Genomic DNA, 25,045 nt, shown 5'->3' with positions numbered 1-25,045 from the left:
TTTTCCTTATTTTAGTCAAAAAGGAAGACCTCATAACATCTCTTTTTGACTTGTACTTACACATTCAGCACTTGCCTTCACTTCCTAGTGGGCCTGCTGTGTCACTCAGCAGGAGCACAGATACTGCCCTGCTGGGACTGCATACATAGAGACAGAGATCCCAAGACTATATTACGTTCTGACACTCGGGCACCGAAAATTCTTGACATATACTAGTTGATGACAGGTGGCATTTGCAATAGCGGGCCTATTTTTGTAAGGAGGTGGCATTTTAAGAGAACCACAGATGGCAGAGTTATTCATATTCTATATGATAAGGGAGAGCCCTTTCTTCGTAGGATTACTAAGTACGTACATACAGTGAGAAGTGTGGCATTCTGATTCTGTATTTCATTCAGTGGCTGTGAAAAATAAATTAGTATATGATAGCGATTCTTTTCTTCACCAAGAACAGCTCAGAAGGACCTATAATCTCCATTTGCAATGGGCTACAAAGTTTGCTGGCAAATGCAAAGCCCTCTGCACACGTGTAACCTTTTTTTTGAGCATATTAAAACACATTTTCAGATGCAAAGGCATTTGGGCATTAAAAAATCCCAGAATGTCAGATTTTTTAACGCCAGATTTTTTCCTGGAACATTCCTGGAGCATTTTCATATTGCAGGGACAAAATGAAAAATGGAACCATAAAAACCAAACTGCTATTAACAAGTGTGTGCATGCACTGTTTCTCTAAAAACAGCTTTTTGAAATATTTTTCAGTTGCAGATTGCAAAGTTAAAATATTTTTTTCAACAGAAATGGTAAAAGAGGACATTATTCGAATCCCTTTCTCATCCCAGCCCACTTTTCTCTTTTACCTCTGAAACAAACTGCAGTGAAAATGACAAGATTTTCTGAAAAGTTTTTATTTCTGTGCAATCACAATCACCAATCTTGCCAGAGAATGGCTTAATGAATGTTCTTCATCCAGTTTAAACTTTGAACATTATCAGTCAAAGTTCAAACACATCTCAGGGATTTCCAAGTCTCATTTATTTCTGTATTATAAGTTGCTTGTTCAAATGTAGCAAATACCCTTTAATACCCAAACCTGTGTCTTTTGGCAAGCCATGCTACATCCCAGTCTGCTGTAGCAGTGTGTATCTGGTGCATTTTCAGAGAAATCAAGAGAGCCTTTGAGATTTATACTGGCAAAAGCGGGAGTCAAATCTCGTCATACTTACAACTATTAGCTGGCCTTAAGCAGATCCTTGGAGATTTTTTAAATATTCAGGGCAATTTGGAATTTGATCAGGAAATATCTGGAGAGTCCATAGGGACTGGCTTTCCATACTCAAATTGAGTTGCTGCTGAAGACCAGCTGGAACAATTTGCACATGCTGAAGCCTTCTGGGGTCACAGACGGAATGATTGTACTCACCAACAACAGTGGATAGTGGTGATATGAGGGAGGATTTTAGGAGGAAACACTGAGGCACAGGTGTTACCTTGGCAACATTATAGAGGTGGCAATAGCTGCTAGTCAGGAAGCAGCAGCTTCTAGACAGGGAAGGAGACAAGGCATACTACATCCTATTTTATCTGTGGGAAGATAATCAGCAACAATTTAATCACTGGGAACCGGAAACCAAGGCTATGCACACACTTGGGAGCAGCTTATTAGACCAGAAACTCACTCTGTGCACTGGCTAAATTCACTGTGTGAATTCACTATGTTCCTGTTACTGGCCTTTTGCTTACATTTAGTCTGAATCTGTCCCTGGGTGGTGTTACAATGCTTTTAGTATAGTCCCTGCTGGTTTACACTGATAGAAATCACAGCAGAATCAGGATTAACAATAAAGTTTCAACAGTTTACCAGTCAGAGATATGTGATTGCACAGACAATATGACAGACATGCTTTACTCAGGACAACTTTCCTGGAAACTTTGTGCCATAATATAGACCTATTCACACCTACTACATCTCACAAGTGCAGGCCCTGCATGTCATTTTTTTGCCTCCCAGAGGTATAATCCTGCAATTCTTCCATTTTGAGGGGTCAGATCCTTGGGTAAAGTATTCTGTATACTAATTATGACTGATCAAAACACCAGACTAAATTCAGTCGTCTTACAAAAAAGTGCTCTTCCAGAGCTGACTAGTGGGTGAATATGACCAGCAAGGCCCTTACAGTAAAAAGTCTCAGTGGTAGCAGCAATGCAGAATGAAAAGCTTGTTTCAAAGGCAACAGCTTGTACACCCCTGCTTCGTCCAAAGCTAAAACAGGACAATGTTCTCCTAGATTTGTGGTGCAAGGGAAAGAGTGAGTACACTTCTGCATTCCCTCTTACTCCTTTTTCTTCTATAGGATTTAGGCTTTTATCTATGGCATGATAATTTGTTCCTGTTGTCTGTCTAAAAAGCCTCAGAGATTACAAGTTATGATTTTTCCTGGATGGGCATAGCCTTCCAGTTATTCTCTGCTCAGCCAGAGATAAACACCAGACTTCGAGTGGTTGTGTTGTCCTGCTAATAATCATTAACACAAATCAGAGGCTATTACAAGTGTTCTCCTGCTCTCCAATTTACATGCTTGTCCCATCATGCTGGAGTAAATACATGCAAGGAGCACAGTGACAATCAGGTAACCGGTGGTACTCAGTATTCACAAGGATTACACACATATTCCAGGATTTCATATCTTCTGCAGCTCTGAAGTTCTTTGGCTTAAAAAGTTTCTTTTCTGAAAGTATTTTTGTTGTGAATATTACTGCATTCCCAATCAATGGTCACGGAAGGTTTGTGCTCTCAGAGTTCACCAATGAACAGATTTCGGAAAGGAAGGGAACAGCTTCATAAATAGAGAAGCTACCAACTGTGCTCTTTCAGTCATTTCCATGTTTTCCTTAAAACTGCAAATATAAATCATCAAATCTCTTTTCATGTGAATCTTTTTAATTTTTCAAGGACTGTGCAAGGAGACAAGCTTAGTTGCACCACTTCACTTACATCTCACAATGTATTTTTAAGAAGTATTGCAAAAGTCTTAAAATGAATGGACCTGCACCCAGCATGACTTGCAGTCCCTGTAAGGTGTAAGTGCCAGTGCTGCATTTGTCAAAGCAAATTTGACCATTTCTCACTTATTTTGAAAAGTACAGAATTGCTGCTGGGCTCTCTGGGAAGGTTTAACTCACCACCTGACACAACACACATATACACTCCTATCATATGCTGATATTCCTGCATTTTGACTTCATGGTAGGAAAAGGGCTAGGATGGGCAGTATACAAATGTTTCTGTAAGAAGTTATGTGATCTTGGGTAAAACAAAAAATAGATTTTGTTGTGCTAGTGGAATTATCTCCCTCGATGTTGAATACATAGCTGGAGAATAAGTTAAAATCTGTAGATATCCTATATAGTGGGCCAGAAAGACCGCCAAAGCAGTGACTAGACTAATGGTGCCGTCTGTGAAACAGCTACAATCTGCACTAGGGAAAAAAATTGGTCTTTAGAGCAAATATATTGCCACTTGATTCTCAGAAGAAGGAAGGCCTGTTCTACCAGCAGCTTGGCTTAGCACAGGAGAGGATTGCTTAGCTGTGGATTGCATATGAGGCCCATGATCTCTGCCTCCACTATTTCTGAGCTTCACTTAAGTGCAATAAAGGAAAGAAGGCAAATAATTATAGCTACAATCATGGCAAGATGGAAAAAAAAAAAAGCCTCCCTATGATTCTTTGGGCGTCTCTTCTTAGGTTCCTGCAGTGAATCTGAACTGCTTTGTTATACTCTAACAGCACAGAATAGGCCCATATATCCTATTAAATGTTAATTAATAACCTATTAAATATCCATATAAAATCATTATTCCAAGGAATGTTCATTCTATTCCAAATCTCTTAGAATTACAGAAATAGCAACAGAGATTTTCAATGACTGCAGGAAAAGAAAGGAAAGAAAAACTACAATTTTCATCCCACCATAGAGAGCTCTGAAGGAAGAAACATTATTTTCTATAGGCAAGGGGCATTATCTAGATTGGAGAAATAGGCATGTGGATAGGAGGCAGGACTCCTAAGGCTTTTCAGCTCACCATGTAGCTGTGGGAAAAGGGATGAACATCTCTGAAATAACAGACTGTAACCTTTCTGGGTACTTATTAGTAAAATAATACAGAAATGTTTTAAACAGCTGTGTCTGTGATAAGTTATAGCTTTCTGAGGAAGCGTCAGCAAAAGCAATATGCATGTAAAATGTTAGTTTTGGTAATGAGTTTTAAACGAATTTTAATTTCACAAAAACTAAGATTGGGGCTCATAAACAAAATGTTGCTTTCAAACATTATTATTTTTTATTTAATCCCAATTTGACCTCGTTTTTAGAAATAATTTTTAAATGCAATCAAAAAAACTTAGTTTCACCTGACTAGGCACATATATAAAATTCACAGTTGCAACTAGAGGTCAACAGGACTGTTCTGTGTTTACTCACACAATCCGCTGTTCCTGAGAAGCTTGATTATTGAATAAGGAATTGCCCTTTGTGATTGCAACCCAGACTTGCTCATTATAACTGACTAACTTCCAAATTCTTGCAGGTGTTCAGAGAATAAGAGATTTCTATCTCACATTCCTTACATTCATCATTAAGGTATCTGCACAACTTCACTGTGTATGTACGAGTGCCTGCCACCAAGCCTAGATTAGCAAATCCTTTTTTCTTCTATGTTATACTATAGATTCTTCCAACAGCGTGATGACCAGAGCAAGGCCTGAGCATGGAGGAGAGCTGTTATGTTCTGTTCTGGAGTCTTCACTTGGTAACTAAGTAAGTAAAGCAAGCACTAGCACAGTCCTCCAGTCCAGCCTGGAAAACCCTTCAAGGAGCAAAATCCCCTGATACCCAGAAAGACAGTCAAGCACAGCACAGTACAGGGAAATGAAAATTACAACTAAACCCAAGCATTCAGGTGATCTGTGCATTACTTCCCAACAATCTTGAATCCTGGAGACATGAATAACAGAATAGAGCGGATAATGTACATGGCTTCCCAGGGTAATTTGCAGGTCGGCCCATGCCTGGGGTGAACATCTAGACTAGCCTTATTCCTAAAAGGAGTCTTCTCAGATGCCAGGGAGGTCCTGTAACCTTTTTGCAAAATAAAGTGGACTAAACACAGACCCTGGCCTGCAGAGGCAGATGCACTGAATGTTGGCTGTTTGTCAGTAGCTTTTATTTCATGCTGCAGCCTGGATGGGGGAAAAAGCAAGTGAAGAATTTTATGGGTTTTTTTTTACAAAATGCCAGAGAATATGTTTTAGTCTTAGCATCCTTGGCACCCTCTTTTAAAGGAAAAAAACACATACCCTATTTAGGTCTGAGATATTTGACAACAGTATGTACAAATACATCTGACGTGGCTCTTAGGGACATGGTTTAGTGGTGGACTTGGTAGTGTTAGGAAGATCTTAAGGGTATTTTCCAACCTAAATGACTCTAGATTCTATCTAAAGCACAGTCTTTTGCAGCATTCATTGTAATGAGGACCTGACATCTCTGTGACTTTGTATATTGAAGGAAAAAGCCTTTGGCATCCTCTGTTGCCATTAGCACACCTGGCTAGAGCCAGGACTCATTCACAGAAGGAAAGCAAGAGGAGTAAAGCTACTGGTGGCTTAAAGGGGTACCCTCTTCAGCAAAGGCAGTGAAGCAGCTCTTCTTTGGGGTGTGAACACTAGTTCTAGATTTCATTTCTGTATGGGGTTTGTCCCTCAGATTTGTCCTTTTGTGCCCTTGCAAGCAGATTGCTCTGAGTAACCTCCTACAGCCTGGGATTAGATCTCACTCCTTCTTTGAAAAAGTTGCAGAAATGGAAAGCACAATCTATCTCATTTAGAAAAGCTAAGCTCCAAAATGCAAATACCTGTTGTCACCTAACAGATACTCACATTTTTCTCTGGGAAGCACATACCTCTGTGTAGGCCTGTGTTACTTGTTCATACAGGGTCTGATGATGATGGATGGCCAGTTCCAGGTCTTGCATTTCTGAGGGGAGGCCTCCTTCACTGCACATTTTGCACCAGGCATCCACACCTGAAAGGAACTGAAACAATTCCAGGAACAATGAGCAACAGTGACACAGAACATCATCTCATCAACATTAGAAAACTTTGTTTTCAGAGTGCCACATATGACTGCAGCAAGGACTGGGAAAATGTAATAGTTATAAAGGAGTCCTTCTGAGCACCCTGGAAGAGCACATTCCTGTCACCTCCTCAGTACCTGAAGAACACCTAGCTCCAAAGGAATGTTTTCTGTTTCTTCTGGATTAAAAACAAATGCTCCTTTAACAAGGCTCACAAAACACCCATTCTAAGAGTCTTTGCATACCTTGCAGGGAGGTCACAACATTGCATTCCAAAAAGGGAGGCTACAACATGGTTAGAAAAAAACATAATCGTGAGGCACAAAAGGACACAGTTACAGCTCCAGCTGTATTTGGCATTGTCTCAGCTGTCAATCTTCCCTCAGTTGCTTACCTGTCCTTAACACTACTGATTTGAGCAATAGAAAACTCCCATTAAAATCAACGCTGACATTCATTTCAGTGAAAGGCAGACAGTCTGTATTCAAGCAGTTCCCAACCAAGGGCCAACTCAGTGGGATTGCTAATAGGATACCAAGGCTTTAAACCCCTGGGTCACACATTTGATTCTGGCCCAGGTCAGCAGCGATCAGATACCATTACCATCTGACAGCTGCTAAGCAGCCAATGCAAAATGAGCTGCTGGTCTCAGTCCAGTTCCTGGTGGGCAGACATCCACGAAAAGGGAGAAAAATATCATTGCTGTTGCAGTTGATATGGTTTAGCACCTTGGTTGGAAGCCTTAACAGACAGCCAGAAACTGAATGGCTTCAGGGAGCAGAGGAATGGAAAAAAATATTTTTCCACTCTTAAAGGCCTCCAGATCAGTGCTGATCCACTTTGGCAGAACAAATTGGGGAAGCTCTCCTGGGTGCTGCCTGTTCTGTAAAAGAAAAAGGAATTTAGTCTCTAAGGTTCCCATCCTGTTTTTCTTTTAAGCAGGCCTTATACTTCAATGACACAACTCACATGTTCATATTTTGTCCATACTAACTGCCTAATGCCACCTCATTTCTTCTCATTAATATTTTCTCTTCCTCCATCTTTCTGTTAAACCAGCCTGCCATACTTTGGGGCTATTTATAAAAAAGAACAGCTAATTATACAACAGATGTAGTGCCCTGTAGGGTGAACGAATAATGCCACACAACCACCCTCAGAATTACAGCTTTATCCACTCCTGAAGTGTTCACCTGTGGCTTGTTAGGGAAGCACTTGCTCACAGCATGAAGGGCTGCGAGATTCAAAGCAAAGAATTTCAATTCAACTCTGGCTCTAGCATCAGCATCCTTTTTTATTAGCAGTGTAAAGCTATTCACCATCCTGCTGTGTAATCAAGGCTATAAAGTGTTTGCATTGTAAACACTTCTTTTCAGTGCACAAAGATTCCGTGACAAAGATGAATTCCTAAACGTTCATGTCTACAAAGTACAAATCTACCAGTGAAAACCATGCTTTCTAGAAGACTGGAGGCAAGGATGGCAGGTTCTCTGTGTTGGTTTGACTCCTGATCTGTTGAATCTCTTCAGATGAAATCCCCAAACACCCTTGCATAAAGCTGAAGTCATCATATTTTGTGCCAAGGTAGTGGAATTCACATCATTTCCTATGCAGTTTTAAGAGCATGGAGCTGAGATCAATCCCTTTTGGGGCTGTTACATGAACCTCTTGGTTGAAACAGTGAACAAAACCCCTTTACACCTTATAGACCAGTGCTCCTGCTGCTGGAATCACACTGTTACAGCTCGAATCAAAACTGCTGAATTCTACCAATTTTAGTACAAGCTCTTACAGTCATATACCACCATATACCCAGACTGTGATTTGCACAGTAGGTGGGAGAAGTCTCAAGAAGATCCTATGCACATAACCACATTTCCACCTTGTTGTCTCACATCTATCTTTCTTTTGTATATCTATTGTATACAAGCAATGTCACACCAACAATTACATCAGTAATTTCACTTCTGCCACTAGCAGGAGCAGTTGACATCATCTGTTTTAAAAAGTTTTAAGAAATGCAGACTGTCAGTGTTTGATACCCTGAAACAGTGCATAGTGGTCTGTGCTGCATGTGTAGATTCACACAGGGAGAGCAAATGTTTTTTCTCTAAGGATTTTTGCAAAGTGTTAGTTCTTACCATAGGACTACTGATTTGGGTATCTTGAAAAAAGCAGCTATGTTAATTTTTATTATTTTTCACAGACTGTGGCAGGCACAAAAAACTTTATTAAATGTAACCCTTCATGCTAGAAACATATTTATATCACAAAATTACCATTTGACTGAGTTGAAAAAAGATACATCTAAAATTGTAAATTGCTAACTATCAGGCTGGAACAGGAGCTGTTACTGTCCACTGGATACTCAATATCATTGAAATTAATTGCTTAAATTTCTAGTTAGCCCATAGACTAGAATAGCTCCTACTAGAAACAAAGAAGTTGCTTAAATATGGTTTGAAATGACAGCCTCCAATAATTGTACATGTTTTTCAAGACTTCAGGAAAGATTAAGAAAAATTTCTCCTAAAAAAGTCCCTAAGGTACCTTTGTGCCTCTGATCCAATCCAAAAGTAACTTTAAAGTAGTGACCTACACTTATTCCTGACTCACAACCTATTCATCTAAGTTGCAAATTCTGTATTAGGTCAGGTAATAATGTATATACTCAGACCACTTCTTACTAGCTTTCCTCAGGGACCAGTATGCTGTATCACATGGTTGCTCCACAACACAGCTCAGACATTTTGTAGTTCATATTTCTCCACATTTTTTTGCACGGTCCTTGCCTACTGCTTGCTAGGCTTCTGCATGGAAGCTGCAGGATAACCAGGGTGGTTCTCCTAGGCCCTGGAGAAATTAAAAGCAAACTTGTGTACTTTCATGCTCCAGAGTGGGTGTGGAGAAAGATGGGAAGGCAGCCACGAAACTGTTTTCCTCAGTGACCTATAATATCTCTTGATGCCTGAATTTTTTGTACAAGGCTAATTGTATATTTCCTGTTGTTGTTTCTGGAATTTCCCTATCTAATGCAGAAGTTATCTTGGTCTTATCCCTGCATCTTATAGGTATCAACTGGCTTTTCCTTTCCTCCCTTTCCTCAAATTCTTCCTCCCTTTTTTCTTTTCCTCTCTTCTTAATTTCCTTTCCTCAGATAGGGGAGTTCAGGATGTGCTTAGAGATCCAGGCAGAGATGAGAGATGAGAACAGTAGTCTTCCTGGTTGGGGAGTAATGTAGTATGAGACAAATGGTCAGGGGTCACTCTTCAGAGAATCAGGACAAATTGTCTAGCGTGGGCACCTAACACCTACTACCTTAAATAGCAATTCTGCTTGTTCACTTCTGAGGGTAGACTCTGACCCAGAATTAATTGGTTGAGATCTCTCGACTGAAGACATTAATGTGTTCATTCTGACAGGATCTGTAGAGTGAGCATCTTATGAATACTTTAGCACACTTTCAGAGATTACATCCAAGAAAGGGAGGACACCTGGAATGTCTGCTTCCCCCATCTGGCAGTTAATGGGCCAGAATCTATCTGGTGTAAATCAGCACAGTTCTCTTGAAATCACAGTGAAATAAGGCATGTTCTCCTACATTCTCTTGCAACTTTGAATAGACTCAGACGTACCTAAAGATACAGAAGTAGATTCTCTTTTGCACTAGAATATCTCCATGCTAGCATGAGAAAGGGAGAGCGGGTAGGAGGGAAGAGAAAAGAAAAAAAAATACCAACCAACCAGGAGATTTGTAGCAGGTGGAATTAAGGGACATTTTGGAAACACCTCCACTGAATATCCTGAGCTGCACCTTGCCCTGGACATAGTGGTTGTTTGGAGTTTAGTTTACTGGCTTTTGATCAAACACACGTGCTGAAGGAAGCCTGGCTGGAGGCTAAGTTGGCAAGATTTGTCTTGTCTTCCTTTCTTTTCTTTACTTTCCTTTTTTTCCTTTTTCTTTGCTCTTTTCTTGATGATGGTTTAGTATGTACAAATTGTGTTTAAAAAAATTAAGGAAGACACATGCATGCACACACACAAAAGAAAAAAAAAGAAAGAAACAAAGCAAAAAAAAAAAAAAAGCTTTGATCCAGGAACTCATTCAGCCGAGTCCCATTCAACATGCCACAGGTATCTGCTGTAAGAGCCAGGAAAGCAATGTGATTCTGAGGCACGTGAAGACAGATATGAGGTTCTATTCCCAGCAGGGTTGACTCAGCCTTTCATCCTTCCAAGCCAGACAAATTGTATTCTGTGCAGCTTTCTGTGTGGGGTCTTTAGGAAGAGACCTTGAAAAACAAGTTGCTTCCTGCTCATCTTTCGTATTACAGTGATCGTAGAGCTTTTCATAAATCTCTGTCCCAGGCCAACAACTTCCCTGCAGGCTGGGGTGTCCTAAAGGCTTAAAGATTATGGTCCTAGTAGACTCGCTTCCTGTTGGCATCACAGAGAACTTCAATCAATATGAAGGAATGAACAAAGAGACTGTAGCAGCTTATCATATTGGAGAAGGAATGACAATCTGCATATCAGATCGGTATGAGGGAAGCAGGGTTACACTGTGGGAGAAATGGTTGGATCTGCAACAAGATTACTGACAGAACGAAGGGAGAAAAAAAAGATTTGATCTGGGAAGGAGGAAATAGTGGGTTTATCTATATCTTTGCAACAGAGATTTGAGCCTTATTTTTTGTTAAATAATGAAGCCCTGATTTGAGTAAAAAAGAAAACCAAAACCAAAAAAACCCTGGGTGATGCCAAATAATAGTCAGTCAGATTTGGAATGAACATTTGATAGACAACAGGCTGAATTATAGATCAAATCCCAAACACCTCACTTTTTATACTATATAGAGGTCAAATGACTAAATCATTAGCATTCAGGTTGTTAGTTTATCCTACCAAAGTTACTGAAGCAAGGCCAAAATTTTAATACTGGCTAATGGACACACTGACTCCCACATTTCTTTTTTGCAGCAGTCTGAGTTTATAGGCTTCACATCAGCAGTAATCTTCCATTGAATTGTCTCTTATTGCAAGTGAGGAGCAACTGCTGTTCACAATTAGCAAATTCTCCTGTCTGCTTAGTAACAAGAGACTGGCTTCTGTCAGGCAGCACACACTTCAGTTCCTTATGAAAAGGTGCCAAGGCAGGACTGGATTTTTCAGACCTATCCATACAATTGTAAAGAAAAAAACCCCAAAACTGAAAGTGATATTAATGTAATTTTTTTTTTCAAGTTAAGGCTGAGGTAAAATACCCACTTTGACAGTGTTCAAAAGGTATGAAGACAAAAGAAAAAATTCACCCCTAGCTTGACAGACAGTTCAATACAGCTTTCTTTTTTATTGCTTTTCATGCTATACAATACCTCAGCAACTCCCCATAAACTGCAAACAAGACTTGCACTTCAGAAAAATAGGGAATCACTTGTTAAAAAAAAAATAAATAAAATCAAGAAACCCAAACACCAAACCAAAACAAATGATAAAGAAGTAATTCATTAATAAACCTTAAACATTCTCATTGTCACTATAGGCTAGATATAATTTTTTTTATTATTTTTTATTTGTGAACATATGATGACTGACAATTATTAACATGAAGACTACACCTAAACACTACAGTGCCCATTGTACAGAGATGAAAGTACTTATACTGGGCATCTTCTTAGCGTATCAGTCCCATCAGAGACACTGAGTGTGCTTACATGAGTATGTGCCCAGTAGGGTGAGTAATTGCTCTATGCTATGGCCTGTTGTCAATAGGAAACACAAAATAAAGAAAAATCCATTATAATTCTACAGTCAGAAACAAACAGTAAAGAAAATCTTTACTCTTTGAGCTAAACTTTTCCATACATATACTCTGGTTTACAAGGCACAGTTTCTGGCTTATCAGTTATAATTTCTTCAGGCACTTGAAGTATGGGTCATTTTATAAACATCAAGCACACCCACTTAGTAGCTTCGATATTAACTACTTGGAAAAACAAGCACACAACAATACTGAAGAGAGCCCCAAAGCAGTGTTTGTCACTGGAAAATGAATATAATCAACATATGATCAAAGTTGAACCATCACGATTAAGTGGACCTGGTTTAGGTGTAAAAAAAGCAGAAGGTTTATTCTCTGACATATTTTAAAGCTTTTGTAGCTATGAAATTATGGAACAATTCTGGTAATTATTAAAGACACAAACAAGAGTTCAGGGACATGGAAAATTCTCTTGGATGTTCCTAGCTGTCTCTGAATTCTCTACTTAGTGAGGTCTAACAAAGTTTGGGACTATGGAGAGCACTGCAAGAGTAGGTAGTGGAACAAATTCTGTAAGTTTCATTAACACTAATGTGCTTTGGCTCCTAGAAATTGTCTGTTGGTATGGGTCTATGTCATATGTGTGAATTTTCCTGTGCACACAGCACATACCGCATATACATATGAGTGCAGACACATACTGTTTTCCTGACCATAATAGTCCTGCATTTATCCACAGCACTGATGAAATATTAGGCAATAGAAATAAGGCAGCATGTTACCACACCAGTGCGCTTCACTTATGATCAGATTCTTTCTCATCACTAAGGCATAAACATATTTTCTTACCCACTCAGGGAACGCGTGCCAGTTTTTCAGGGAAGATGTTACTATTTGTTTTTGAGACACTGATCCACTAGGAAAACCTCAAGGCGTACAAGCCAAAAGCCATCAGGTAATAATTGCAGCATCGTCATTATCAAAGTAGCAATGGATCATTTTGCCAGTCACAAAAGCAGCTCACCTGTTCAGCTTTCTGGTGGAAGACAGCAGACATCGCTAAAATGGTGCTGCGCTCATCCAGAGCCGCAGCAAAACTCTTCCACTCTTGATCCAGCTGGCTGGATATTTGTTTAATTTGCTGGGAAGCATAATGGCCTGCCTCGGAAAGCCTTGATGCAACAGACATGATCCGATTGATGTTGACATAGGCATTCTGAAAATTAAAAAGCAGACATAAATAAAGAGAAGGAAGAACTGTGACCACCCTCTGCCTTCATTACACATTCCAAACACCATCAGTTGGAGTAAAGCTGAGCATTTCAGTGAGAGTAATCAACCACCCGCTTAAATATGCATGAATAGTAGGCATACTACCTTCCACTCTAAAAATATATCCCTCAGGAATCTTTATGCACATCTATGCCATTATCTAACACTATTATCCCCCCCTCTCCCCTTGCATTTATTTATGTAAAACTTATTTGCCATACTTCAGCTATTTAGTCACCTGTTAGGGTCTACTCATTGCTTCTATCTTATTCTTGATATTTCTGTTGCATTACTTCATATTTCTGGACGCTAAATCCACATATTCGTAACTGAAATGTTTGCTTTCAGTCCTTTGAGAACTCTCTGAGAATCTTTTATAGACGTGCAGTGTCAACAAATGGAAAACTCTTATAGAATTTAAAAAGAGCTCATACGGATATTCTACAGAAATATAAGAGTTTCCATTGAAATGTCTATTAAATGATATTCTTTGGTTAAAATGTTATCTTTTCTGCAGGTTATTTTAAGCTGTTATCCAGCAGAGATATCATTTAACTACAGTGAATTTAGAAGGATTCAAACAGCCTGCTAAGAGGGTAGTATTTTCTGTTCTTCCTTAACAATTTTCCATGATGGTTTTTATTCAGCCTTGAAGCAGTGGAAGGATAGTACTTTCTCAAACTGAACTGTGGACAGCAATGTAATTGCACTACGACACTCCTGTTCCGCATAGGAACATAAACCTGAAAATAAATAGCCATCATGACAATGTCTTACAAAGATGCACTATCAAAGACAAGTGACAGCTGTCTTGCAGATTTCTGGAATGTCATTTGATGTAAACACTTCTCCTTTCTCTTTCCTCCTTGCCAGAGGAAAGGAACAGCCCAGAATTTGAAATGTTTTGCTAATGTTGACTCACTGCTTTCTTGTCTCACCGAAGTATTTCAAAAGGGCTTTAGGATTTTCAGAGACTAGAATCTGTAAGACCCTTATGCACAAGGACAGACACAGCCCTGATGATTTTAACAGTAGTACTCATGGGTAAACAATAAATCAGAGGTGGAAGTGTTTGTTGGAGCAGGATCTCATCATAGTGAGCGGAAGCACAATGTGGAAAGGTATCTGCCAATCCAAACATGAAACACAACAGAGCACTGCCAAGGCAGGCACAGGTCCAAACTAAGTTGCGAAGCAGGGCAAAGTATGTCTGCAAAGTGTGTGGGATAACTTTGAAGTACACTCCTCATACCTGTAGGTGCTAAAGGAAGGAAGGATGGGGCCATACCCCTTACAGCCACTCTGCTCTCCCTGGTAGAACCATGACTGTGACAGCTGTCACATAAATAACACAGATCTAATGCAATACCCAGCCTCCAGTTTTGGTTGGTTTTTCCCCTTATCACATAGCCTTTTCTTAAAAATTGGATTTGGCCTAAAATTGTCAAATTAATTTTAAAGAAATTATTTTTTTTTCAGTACAATTAGAGATAAAGATCAAAATTGTTCTGAAGTTTAAAGTATACTAAAAAAGATACTATGATTTGGAATTTTCACCCCGAGCCACAGTCAAACACTTATTTGCATCCCTCTAGGTTAGAAACTGGAATTTAGACTAAATATGTAAGCCTTTCTCCCAGAAAGTCTTCATGACTGAGCCTCAGGCAAGATCATTTTGCAATGTTTCAGGTCAGCTCTTCTGGTGGAAAGCATTGTAACATCACTACAGTTGTTAAAGCTTGGATGAGTTGCGCCAAATGAAGACATGGAACTTTGCTGTGTTTGAAGGAAAAGTTGCTGCATAAGTTTTGATTTCATGTAAAAAATATCTCGCTTTTATTTTTTTTTTCTCTGCAGTATTATCTCTGCCATTGCAATGCAATGAGCATGGCAGAAAGCAACTGTGAATTGCTTGGTTCCCTATAGCTACAGTATATAGACGTATTAACTAGTGGAAGGTTAAAGGCAAGATCAGTTGAAATACAGCAGAGGTTCTTAGAGTTTGATTTTTAAGTTAGGGAGATTTATATATTGTTATGTCTGTTTGTTATATTTCTATACAGAGATGAGGATTTTCATGGATGAAATGTCACTTTCCTAGATGAGAATTTTTCAGGGAAGAGTACCAACCTGTCCTGTAGCCAATCCACTAATTCCATAGCTTTTCCAGTAGAAAACAAGGAGCAGCTTGGGAGTCACCTGCTCACACCTCCATTCTTAGTGCACCAAGTGGAACTGGTTCAGGAAACAGAGACTCCCGAGCTTCCCCTGTTGCTTTCTGAGCAATAAATGGATTCGAGTGCAATATCACATGTGATATGCTCTTCTGTGTAGCTCCAACAGGTAGTGCAATGGGGATACCTCCTACTTCCAGACACATACACTCTTTACCTCCGCTTTATCCGTCCCACCTCAGTGAAGCAGAGACATTGGAGTGGGGCTTGGACACATAAGACTTGCCCAAGGTCTCACAGAAAAACAAGACAGAGCAAAGACTTGGCTAAAGATCTAGAACTCAGGATAGCACATCCTACCAGACGTAACACATTTTACAATCTCAGGACTTTTACCCAGTGTCACTGTGATTGGGAAAGATGTGATCTCTGGGAAAAAAACTGGGAAAATGGGATCTCTGTTATGGATTGAGGTAAAATGCAAAATGACTTTAAGGCACACCAGAATTTAGTTTCATAAGAAAAACATTTAATTGACCACAATCCACAAAATGCAAGATATTTCTTTTCCACCTTGAAGTAGAAAAAAATTGTAAGCCACATTTTTCATCTTTATCAGCCAATGTGTAATGTTCTGAGCAAAATGGAACAAAAAACCATGCTACCAAAATTCAACTGTTGACGCTTTACAAAGTGAAACCTGCCTTTCCCTCTGGTTTGTTCAGATCTAAAATCTGAATGAATTGAGATTTTTCTATGTCACAATTATATAGATCTTTTTATCCTAATAGGAAATAAAGAGAGCAACTAATGTCTGTGACTTTATTTTTCCTTTGGGCTGGAAAATCCACTACTATCAGGTTCATAGAGAGTCTCACTTTAAATATGACCTAAGGCCTCATCTTTCTTTTTTCAAAACCGAGAGGCGCCCCCAAAGAGGACTGCAAGGCTTCACTGATTTATGGCAATATAGGACTACAATACGTCAAACAACGAGAAAACACTATACTAATGTCTAGAAGTAAGGGTAAAAGCACTTCAGTTGACATTCTGTTGTAGTGATGCTAGGATACACCCAAGTTTTGGCTAATAGTATCCTTTATCATTGAAAACCCTTTATTTTACATGTATTTGCAGATTTTTCAAAAGCACTCCCTATGTTAGAATTAATTTTTCATTGACTTTATTTCAACTTTGAAACTTTAGTCAAAAAGGGGTATTTTTTACTCCTAAAAAAATCACTCGACTGGCAAACAAAAGAAAAACTTCCCCACATGTACATCAGCATCATGATATGCAAGAGTTTCTTTTACAGTTTAGGAAAGCCTTGTGCAGTGCCTTGGAAGTGCACATACCCCTCTTTGTTCACCAATTCTTAGTCCATTTCTGTCATGTAAACAAGGCCTTGATTCTGGTCATCAATGTCTATAACATAGCTGTTCTTCCAGTGTAAGCAATCACTGCTAAGGTCTCTAACACTTGGTAGGATAACAGCCCTCAGTCTCAGCAATAAGCACTGACAGCAGTGGAGTTTCAATTGTGGAATGATCTCCCACAGGGAAATACACTAATTCAGCCCTGATCATCCAGTGGGCATGCTGGGAGACCTTCCCTCTTAATTAAACCCTCCAACCCTAGCTGGAACAATACTTTCTTCTAATACACATATAAAAAGACTACCTTACACTCACAAAAGAAAACAGCAGTGAGGAGCATTAAATCTGCAAGGAATTTGGCTGTGTTCATCTCATTTCCTAGAGAACTAGTTGAGATATTGTGATGGCAAGCAGTGAAGGTGGGCTGCAAGAGAAGGGTTTTGCAGATTAATTGAAGGTGAAATTTGATTCTTGAAGAGTTGTTCTTTAAAATAAAGAAGAAAAAAAAAACCAACAAAAAAAACCCCAAGACCCCAGCTTGCACCCTGTTACTTTGAGTTTAGAAACCATCTGTGAAATGAACCTAACACATAAATCCAAAGCAGAATGTTTCAGTGACAAAATAAACTCATGAGATATCTTTAAGACCTTTAAGTTTCTATAACAAGGCCAATTATATGTAGTCTGTTCCAGAATAATATTGGATGGCATTTTAGCTCAGCCTACATATAGAAAAATACCATTCATTTAAGATAAACGTTGGGAATTTTCAACAGACATCATTAGCCTTTACATGGTAATTGTAACATGTTTGAAATGTATTGCAACTTTCTTAGGACAACATGCATCTCCATCTAGCGTCAGCCAGCTAACTTCCTGACAGCACGATAGGCAGCAGTGCCAGCACTGAACTCTGCCATTTTTATGCATGTCCCAGAGAAAGTGATAACTCATTCTTTAAGGAGGTTAACAGATCCAGGCATAAAAATGTCCTGGCAAAGGAAATACGAATAACTTCAGTCAGAACAAATACCACATATACCATGCATCCAAGTGCAGAGCTACAACCAGTATGCTTTCTGTCATATTGAAACACTGTTTTTCTTCTCTAGTGAATTTACTAGATTATTGAGATTACTCACAAAATGTTGGAGCTAAATATTCATCTTTGTGAAAAGTATTATGGCTTCAGCATAAACATTATACAGCTGTGATAAAGACTAATAATTTATTTTAAAACTGAAGTGGAAACAAGCATGGCCTTGAATCACAGAAAAAAAAAAATCTATGGTCCTTATTTGAAAAAAAACCCAACACCCCAAACCACGCACTACAGTTTATTACTTAAAGTACATGACTTCTCCACATCCTACATTGTTCATTTAAAAGGAAGATTTATTATTGTAAAAAAAAAAAAACAAAACAGAGTATCAAATTGTTTTTCCAAGAAGGAGCTTTGGTCACAGCATGCCTATAGAGATGTATAGGAAGAGCATGTGACAAAAGGCATAACACAATAAATATTTGGAGAGCATATTTTCTAGAGGAATTGAAGAGAATATTTTAACTATTATTAGTTATGCCAAGCTTAAAGGACACTAGGCGTAGTGTAAAGAAACAAAACCACAACACCAACAAAAAAAACTCAACCAAAACACCTTAGAGATCCAAGATCTGATCCAACTTCCACTGAAGTTTGTAGGGTTTTTCCCTGCAAAATATACAGCCATCCTCAGCTACATTGTCCTCCTCCATATCTTCTCTCAGTACTGGTTTTAATGTATTGACAAAACAAAACAAACCCCAAAAGCCATAAACAACCCCAAGCCCCACAACTGATAAGAATGCTTCAAGTTTTCATTATTTTGTTACTCAGATTCATGACAGCTGAACTATTCTCAATCCAACAGTTGCTGGGACTAATATATTGCATAAAAAAAAAAGATCTAGCTAAATTATAAAGCAAATTTCTAGCAAAATCACAATTATAAAACAAATTCCCAGAGAAGAAGTTTACAGTGTGATCTAGTTCACCCTTGAGACTCAGAAACCAAAAGATTTATATATTAAAAAAAAAGCAGCACCATTTAACTGTGTTTGAAAAGTCATTCTTCTTGAACCAATCTCCATGTCTTGAGTCCAAAGCATGGTAGCTAGATATTTGAGTTTTGTAATTAGCATGAGAGAGCTTGAAGGCTCATCAGATATTAATCTGATATGAATTATATTACTGTTTTAATTTATTAAAACTCACCACAATCTTAAGTTTTAAGTCTTGTGTAGGTCACAATATTCACCTGGGACTGCAAACAGATCTGAGGGCAATAACCTCACCATTATCTGGTAAAGAAACAGGAAAGGATTCCTGTCATTTTCTTTTTGTAGCCAAGGGTATTACATAAAGAGATTGAGGAATACTGGATTATAAACACAAATGAGTACATACCTAATAGTAAATTCAGCAGAGCTATAGTCTTCTCTGTAATACGTTTTGCATTGTGTTACTTAATCCTAATCCTTAACTTCACAAATATTTATCAGTGGGTAACAATGCAAGAAGATTCCTGATGTGCAAAAGTAATTTATGTATATAAATATTGTAGGAGCAGAGCCTTTGGCAACAGACTGCAAGGCAAAGACCATTTCTTCCTTTGAAAGTGTATAGCACCTTGAACAATGACCTAAACCTCCCACTCTTACTGCAATATAAATATTATCAAATAATACGCACTAGTCATTTTCCAACAGTCTCCAACAGAAATCAGATGGTAGCACGAAGAACTGAACTTAAGATGTTGCCATAAAAATAAGACAGTTGAATGAGGGCAGTTGTGCGGTAGCAATTGCATGATTATGTACTTCTAACATCACTGACTGTAGTTTTCTTAGAGAAAACTATATTGGATAAAAAAACCAAACCCCACATAATCAGACTGTACATGAGAAAATCTGGCAAAACATAGACACCTTGTATATCTACAGGTACAGTTAGCTATGGTGGTTCTTTCCTGCTAGTTTCTGTTATTAGTGAGACTCTCCTTCACTAAAGTGTTGTTACACATGAACCAGACCTGATCCATATTTCTAGCGTCACCTCTCCGACAACCAAAGTATGGCTCAGATTGCTGTGTAAGCTTGGGGTATGTAATGTCCTACCACTATGCTCAGAGTCAGCACCCAACTTTCTCTGGTTTTACTTCATTCAAGTAAATTGATCTGTCTTGAGCCCATTGCTGACCATCACTGGCTCTTGCCTTGAACAAATGCAGTGGTTTCATCCTTACTACAGAGTGTCTTCACATAGGCTTGCATAAAGTTCTTGTGCATGCCTAGAGACAAAACTACCATCTACCACAGGAGCTGGGCTGTGGCCAGGAGAGGGTCATTTTAGTTTCAATCCCCTCTTGCTCTTCCTGCGTGCTTTATCACCAATGGAGTGACTAGTATGCAGCCCAACACCCTTATGCAGCAAGCTGATGTTTCCTGCATACTAACACCCTCATATTCACAATACTGACTTTTAGGAGCTCCAGGAGTCACTCCACATTTTTCTAGCAAAGAATCTGCTCCGACTAAAAAAAAAAAAAAAGAGCAACACTGCTGACAGCAGCACTACACTGACTTAAGAACAGTAGCTCCAGGTTAGTTTAAGTAGCCTGCAGCTTAAGATTATTACCCTTTTCCCACTGATTTCCAAATGTCCTTTCAGCTTGATATATCCCCACATCTGCTACTCCAAAAACAGGATGCCCAGGCCTCTGTAAGACAGCAGCCCTGTTTAGTTCCACAAGCCAAGTTCACCAGGCTGTAAAACTCACCTCATTTGCTAGTCTGTGCAACCCTGGCATTGGAACCCCCTCTAGAAAGGCCATTGTGCAGACACATAACCCACATACAGGCCTTTCAGCAATATGGAAAGTCTTGAGAAACTTAATTGATCATGAGAAATTTCAAGCACTGAGTAAAACTCTGATATTTCTGATAAATACCATGGAGGCCTCATTTAGATTAAAAAAAAAAAAAAAAAAGACAAGAAAATGAAAAGCGTAGTCCTGAGTTGCATCTGTATCCTGAAATATTTCTGTAGTTTTTATCCTGATTTTGCCATACTGTCAATACCAATACCACAACTCCTTATGTAACCTCTGTTCAACAACTGAAATCTGTTGAAGAATTTTTTTAAAAAGTTCCTGCTGAGAAAGCATATCACAAGAATTCTTTAAAATAGAAATCTAAGTTGAACGAACTGTGCCTTTTTGCTGTATGAATTGATGTTGATCCAAAACCAAAAGGAAGATACCTCCATCATCAGAAGGGATTCTGGATCTAAAATGCAACTAAAGCTAAAAGAGAAGTAGCATATGAAAAATGACATAAATGTGTACTGCTCTCTTTGAGTTATATTCCTATAAGGAGGATTATCAGAGAACGTATACATTGTTTGGCATATTTATTACATTGTGGGGTTCTGCCACAGAGTCATATTTCAGTCCAATTAATTAAAGCAGAGTTGAGTGCCGTCTCTCGCCATACTTATAGGTGGAAAGTTAAAGGTGCCCAGCATTAATGCCTTTCAACATAGATCCTCTTGCTAAAGGGACAGAGGAGACAATCTTCTTTGTAGATTGATTCATGCTGACTGTATGGGCTTCCATATGACTATACACCTGTGTGGGTTATACTGGAGACAGCACACAATGGGAGGTGCATCATCTGTCACACTCTTTCCCCTCAGCTGAAAAGGTCTCTCTCCTGGGCAGCTCTATTAGACAGGAGTTTGGCAGCCCTGAGATGGTGAGATGGCACAGCTGCAAGCCACAGCGCAGCCACTGAGAGGTCCCTGCCCCCCAAAGTTCCCCCAAGATCTTTGCAAATGTCTCACTTCCTTGCATCCCTCATTCCCAAAAGTTCACTTGGGGACAGATGGAAGAAGAATGGAGGAAAATAATTTTTCTTCCATTAGGTGGACCCTCCTTGTCACTCGTTAGTTTTCTATTAACAATTATCTCTTTCCAAGTTTAGCTCCCAGTTATTTTAAGAAAACAATACCAGACAGTACCACAAAAAGGATAAAGGGACGTCCTCCAGCTTGACTCTTCTAATGGTGTTTTCTGAAGAATTATGACCGGTTTTGCATCTTTCATAAGCCAAATGACTTTTAATAAACTAATTTCCAGGACACATTTACTAGGATTCTGCGAGCAGCAGTGTTATATGGAGGCCTTGCTATCCTGTATTTTGCTAGATGGCATTATGATGGCAAGCTTAGCAATCAGGTGCCTAGAGCCTGTTTTTCAGTGCTCCTTTCAACTATAATCACAATAAATACATTAATAGACATTATAAACATTTTTCATCTTCCACTGTTATGCAATGCCCTAATGCAGCACAGTGCTTTAGTGAGGAACAGCTAGGTAGGTGGAAATGGTGGGTGGAATTTAGGTCAGAGAAGTTAATTACCTGATCTGGAATTTGGCCAGAATACCAGGGTTAACACCTGTAATCTTATGAAAGCAGTGTGCGATCTTCAACCACCTCAGGTAGTTGGGACCTCTTTTTCACATTTCAGACAGCTGCTCTCAAGTACCTTGCCCTTTGGCAGCATAGTAGGGCGTGGCTCTCTAGTGATTTACACCATGAACTTAAACATTAACCACCACCTTTGAGGTCTCAGCCTGAGTGCAACTGTAGCCTGACCATGCACAGCATGAAGAGGTACACCTGGAGTTGGTCTACTCAGGGCAAGCTTTTGTACAGCTGACAGAGAGCATCCAGAGAGGGCTCATCTCTGCTTTCTGCAATTGCAGCAAGGGGTATGCATGCATTTTTCTAACCCAGTGCAACAATCAAAACATCAATACATTCTGTCCTCATTTCTGTGCCGAAAGCAGAGCAGTTTCCAGAACAAATACCTTTTGCCTGGAAAGAATAAGAAAGAGAGCAAAGCACTTATAAATGTATGATAGTTTTTCTGTTTGTTTGGTTTTTTAAACCTAAGGTAAATTGAGTTGCATTCAAAAGGACTGACCGATTAACTACTGAAAAAGCCAAAATCCCACTGAGGCCACAACTGACAGCTTGATTAGTGTCTCTTTTTCAAGGTTTTGAAAAGTACCTTAGCAGGGCATGGGGGGAGAAGCATAAATTATTAAAGTACCACCTACAGCTCTCATTAATTCCCAGTCAAAGAAATGTCAAAAACTTAAAAAATACTGTATTTGCTTTCCAAAATGTAAACAAATTCCACAGGACTGCGCTGCTCTTAAGTCTTGGAAATAATCATATATCAGTGTCTGGGTGGACAGAGCAACACTGCTTTCTGGGAAGAGGGCTGCTGCCACAGCCCAGCCTGACCTTCCTTACTTCACCTCTCACAGGTCCATAGTGCTCTCTGAACTGGAGGTGGCCTCACATGCCGGCCCTTTTCTCACTCACATACACAGACCCGCTGTTCACAGGATGCTCTCAACTCACCATGGAATTCATGGCAAAGTGATTGTGCTGTGTCTGTAGGTCAAGGGCATGTTGGTAGCTCACGCCGATCTCTGTGTGACTCTGCAGGAACAATTCTTTGTTGTGGCTGATCCAGTCGAACATCTAGAAGTATTCACACAGGACAGAGGAAAAAAAAAGTGTTAGACAAGGATGAAAAAAATAAGAGACAGTGCAAAATGTAAAAATCCACAGTTCTGAGACAGATACATATGCAACACAGACAGAAAACCCCTCATCTATGTTCCTCATCAAAATAAGCTGTTGTCGAGCAATAGAAGCATTTAAGTTATCACCATATTTCATTATTAACAGAATGATAGGTCAGGAAACATAACTCATAAAGCATGTTCCTCAGTAAGCTGATCCCATAGTCTTTTCCTGTAAGTAATGGGAATTTCATATATAGAAGGATGGCAGCAGAGGGACCTAAAATCAGGGGTTGCTTCACTGACCGAAGATCTAGCAGTTCATAAAGTACCCTTAATCCAGAAATGGACCAAAAATTCCATAAATATTATTGATGTGATTTTGTCACCCCCCCTTTCTTTTTCATCTATACATAAAGTTTCCAAATGTTACATTAAAATAGCCGGCTGACTTCCTACACTTATATTTCCTAGATCTTTCCAATTCTAAAGCCAGAATCCAGTCTATCTTCCACTTATTATTTTTGGGATGAAGAGAGAAAAAGAAAAAAAAAGTATTTTATTAATATCTATAAAAAGTACACATTTCAACTTCTCCCACTTCCAAATGTATTTTCAAGCAAAATGGATAGTTCAGTACTTCAGACAGAGAGAAATATATTGAATGAAGCTGATGAAACTCATGCCTTATTTTGTAGCACGTTAATGTGACGTTTCAATCTGCAGCACGTTCATTTGTTATAAGCTGTCACAACTCAGCTAGGAGATAGCATGTTTATATTTTGGCTTGTTTTGTGTTGTGTTAGAGAATAAATGCATTCAAAGTGAGAACCTTTCATTCTTTACTCCTGTCTACAGCTCTGCAGGCATTACAATCTCCGATTTCTTCCCTTCTGCAAATATTTTTGTTACAGAATCCCTTCAAACCATGTTCCCTCATCTCCAACCCAGCAAGCTGGGGAACTGTCCATTAATAAGGACTCTTTCATAATAAAATAACCAATGTATTAATTCATTATAAGGAAAGAAAAACTAATTGTAGAGGCAGTAGAGGTCAGGTCAATACAGTTCCTGGTATTAGAGAAAGCATTTTACGGTGAAAAGGCAAGTGATGCAGCTTCTAAGCAACCACCTTACAGTCAAAGGATCAGTCCAGATCTTTGTTATTACATTTGTGCGTCCTCCAGTCAAGAGCTGTTTTGTTCTTTAGCACTAAATAACAATTTTTGACCTGTGACAGCTGAAGAACACTCAGAGCCCACTGCTCAGGCACTGTATGTTGCTGTAGTTTCTCAGGGTCAGTTACCCATTCCCTGTAGAGATAGTGCTCCTAAGAGTAGAGAAAAGGCCCTGTATGGCTCACCTGAGATTCCTGCAATAAACTCAGCATTTCATGCTGAGCATTCAATTCAGCGCGGGAGAGCACTGCTTTATGCAGGGGATTTGCAGAAATAATATTGAATATCCCTTTCATCAAAAGGCAAATAAACATTGCAAGTGCTCCAACGCCACCAGACACACTACACTGACCTGGTCCCAAAAATCTCTCATATATGCCTGACTTCTTAATCTTTTGTTTATGAAAATATACTTGCAACTACAGAGTCTGTACTAGCTTGTATTTTGTGTTGATGATAGTCTTAAGGGCCAAATTTGGTTCAAGTTACAATGATGCAAGTCCAAAG

General features: G+C 39.1%; 1 protein-coding gene across 1 annotated transcript in view; it reads right to left on the bottom strand.

Moving 5' to 3' along the window:
- The window catches only part of KALRN (kalirin RhoGEF kinase), a 532,592-nt gene that overhangs the window by 272,040 nt on the left and 235,507 nt on the right, over window positions 1-25,045 (bottom strand). The window contains exons 6-8 of the mRNA XM_075028813.1: window positions 23,194-23,316; window positions 12,922-13,113; window positions 5,963-6,094 (exon numbers count right to left, since the gene is read on the bottom strand). Coding sequence (XP_074884914.1) covers window positions 5,963-6,094; window positions 12,922-13,113; window positions 23,194-23,316 — 447 coding nt within the window. The remainder of the gene's footprint in view (window positions 1-5,962; window positions 6,095-12,921; window positions 13,114-23,193; window positions 23,317-25,045) is intronic.

This window comes from Buteo buteo, chromosome 5, assembly GCF_964188355.1.
Source record: "Buteo buteo chromosome 5, bButBut1.hap1.1, whole genome shotgun sequence".
NCBI lineage: Eukaryota > Metazoa > Chordata > Aves > Accipitriformes > Accipitridae > Buteo > Buteo buteo.
This window is presented reverse-complemented; position numbering and strand designations above follow the sequence as displayed.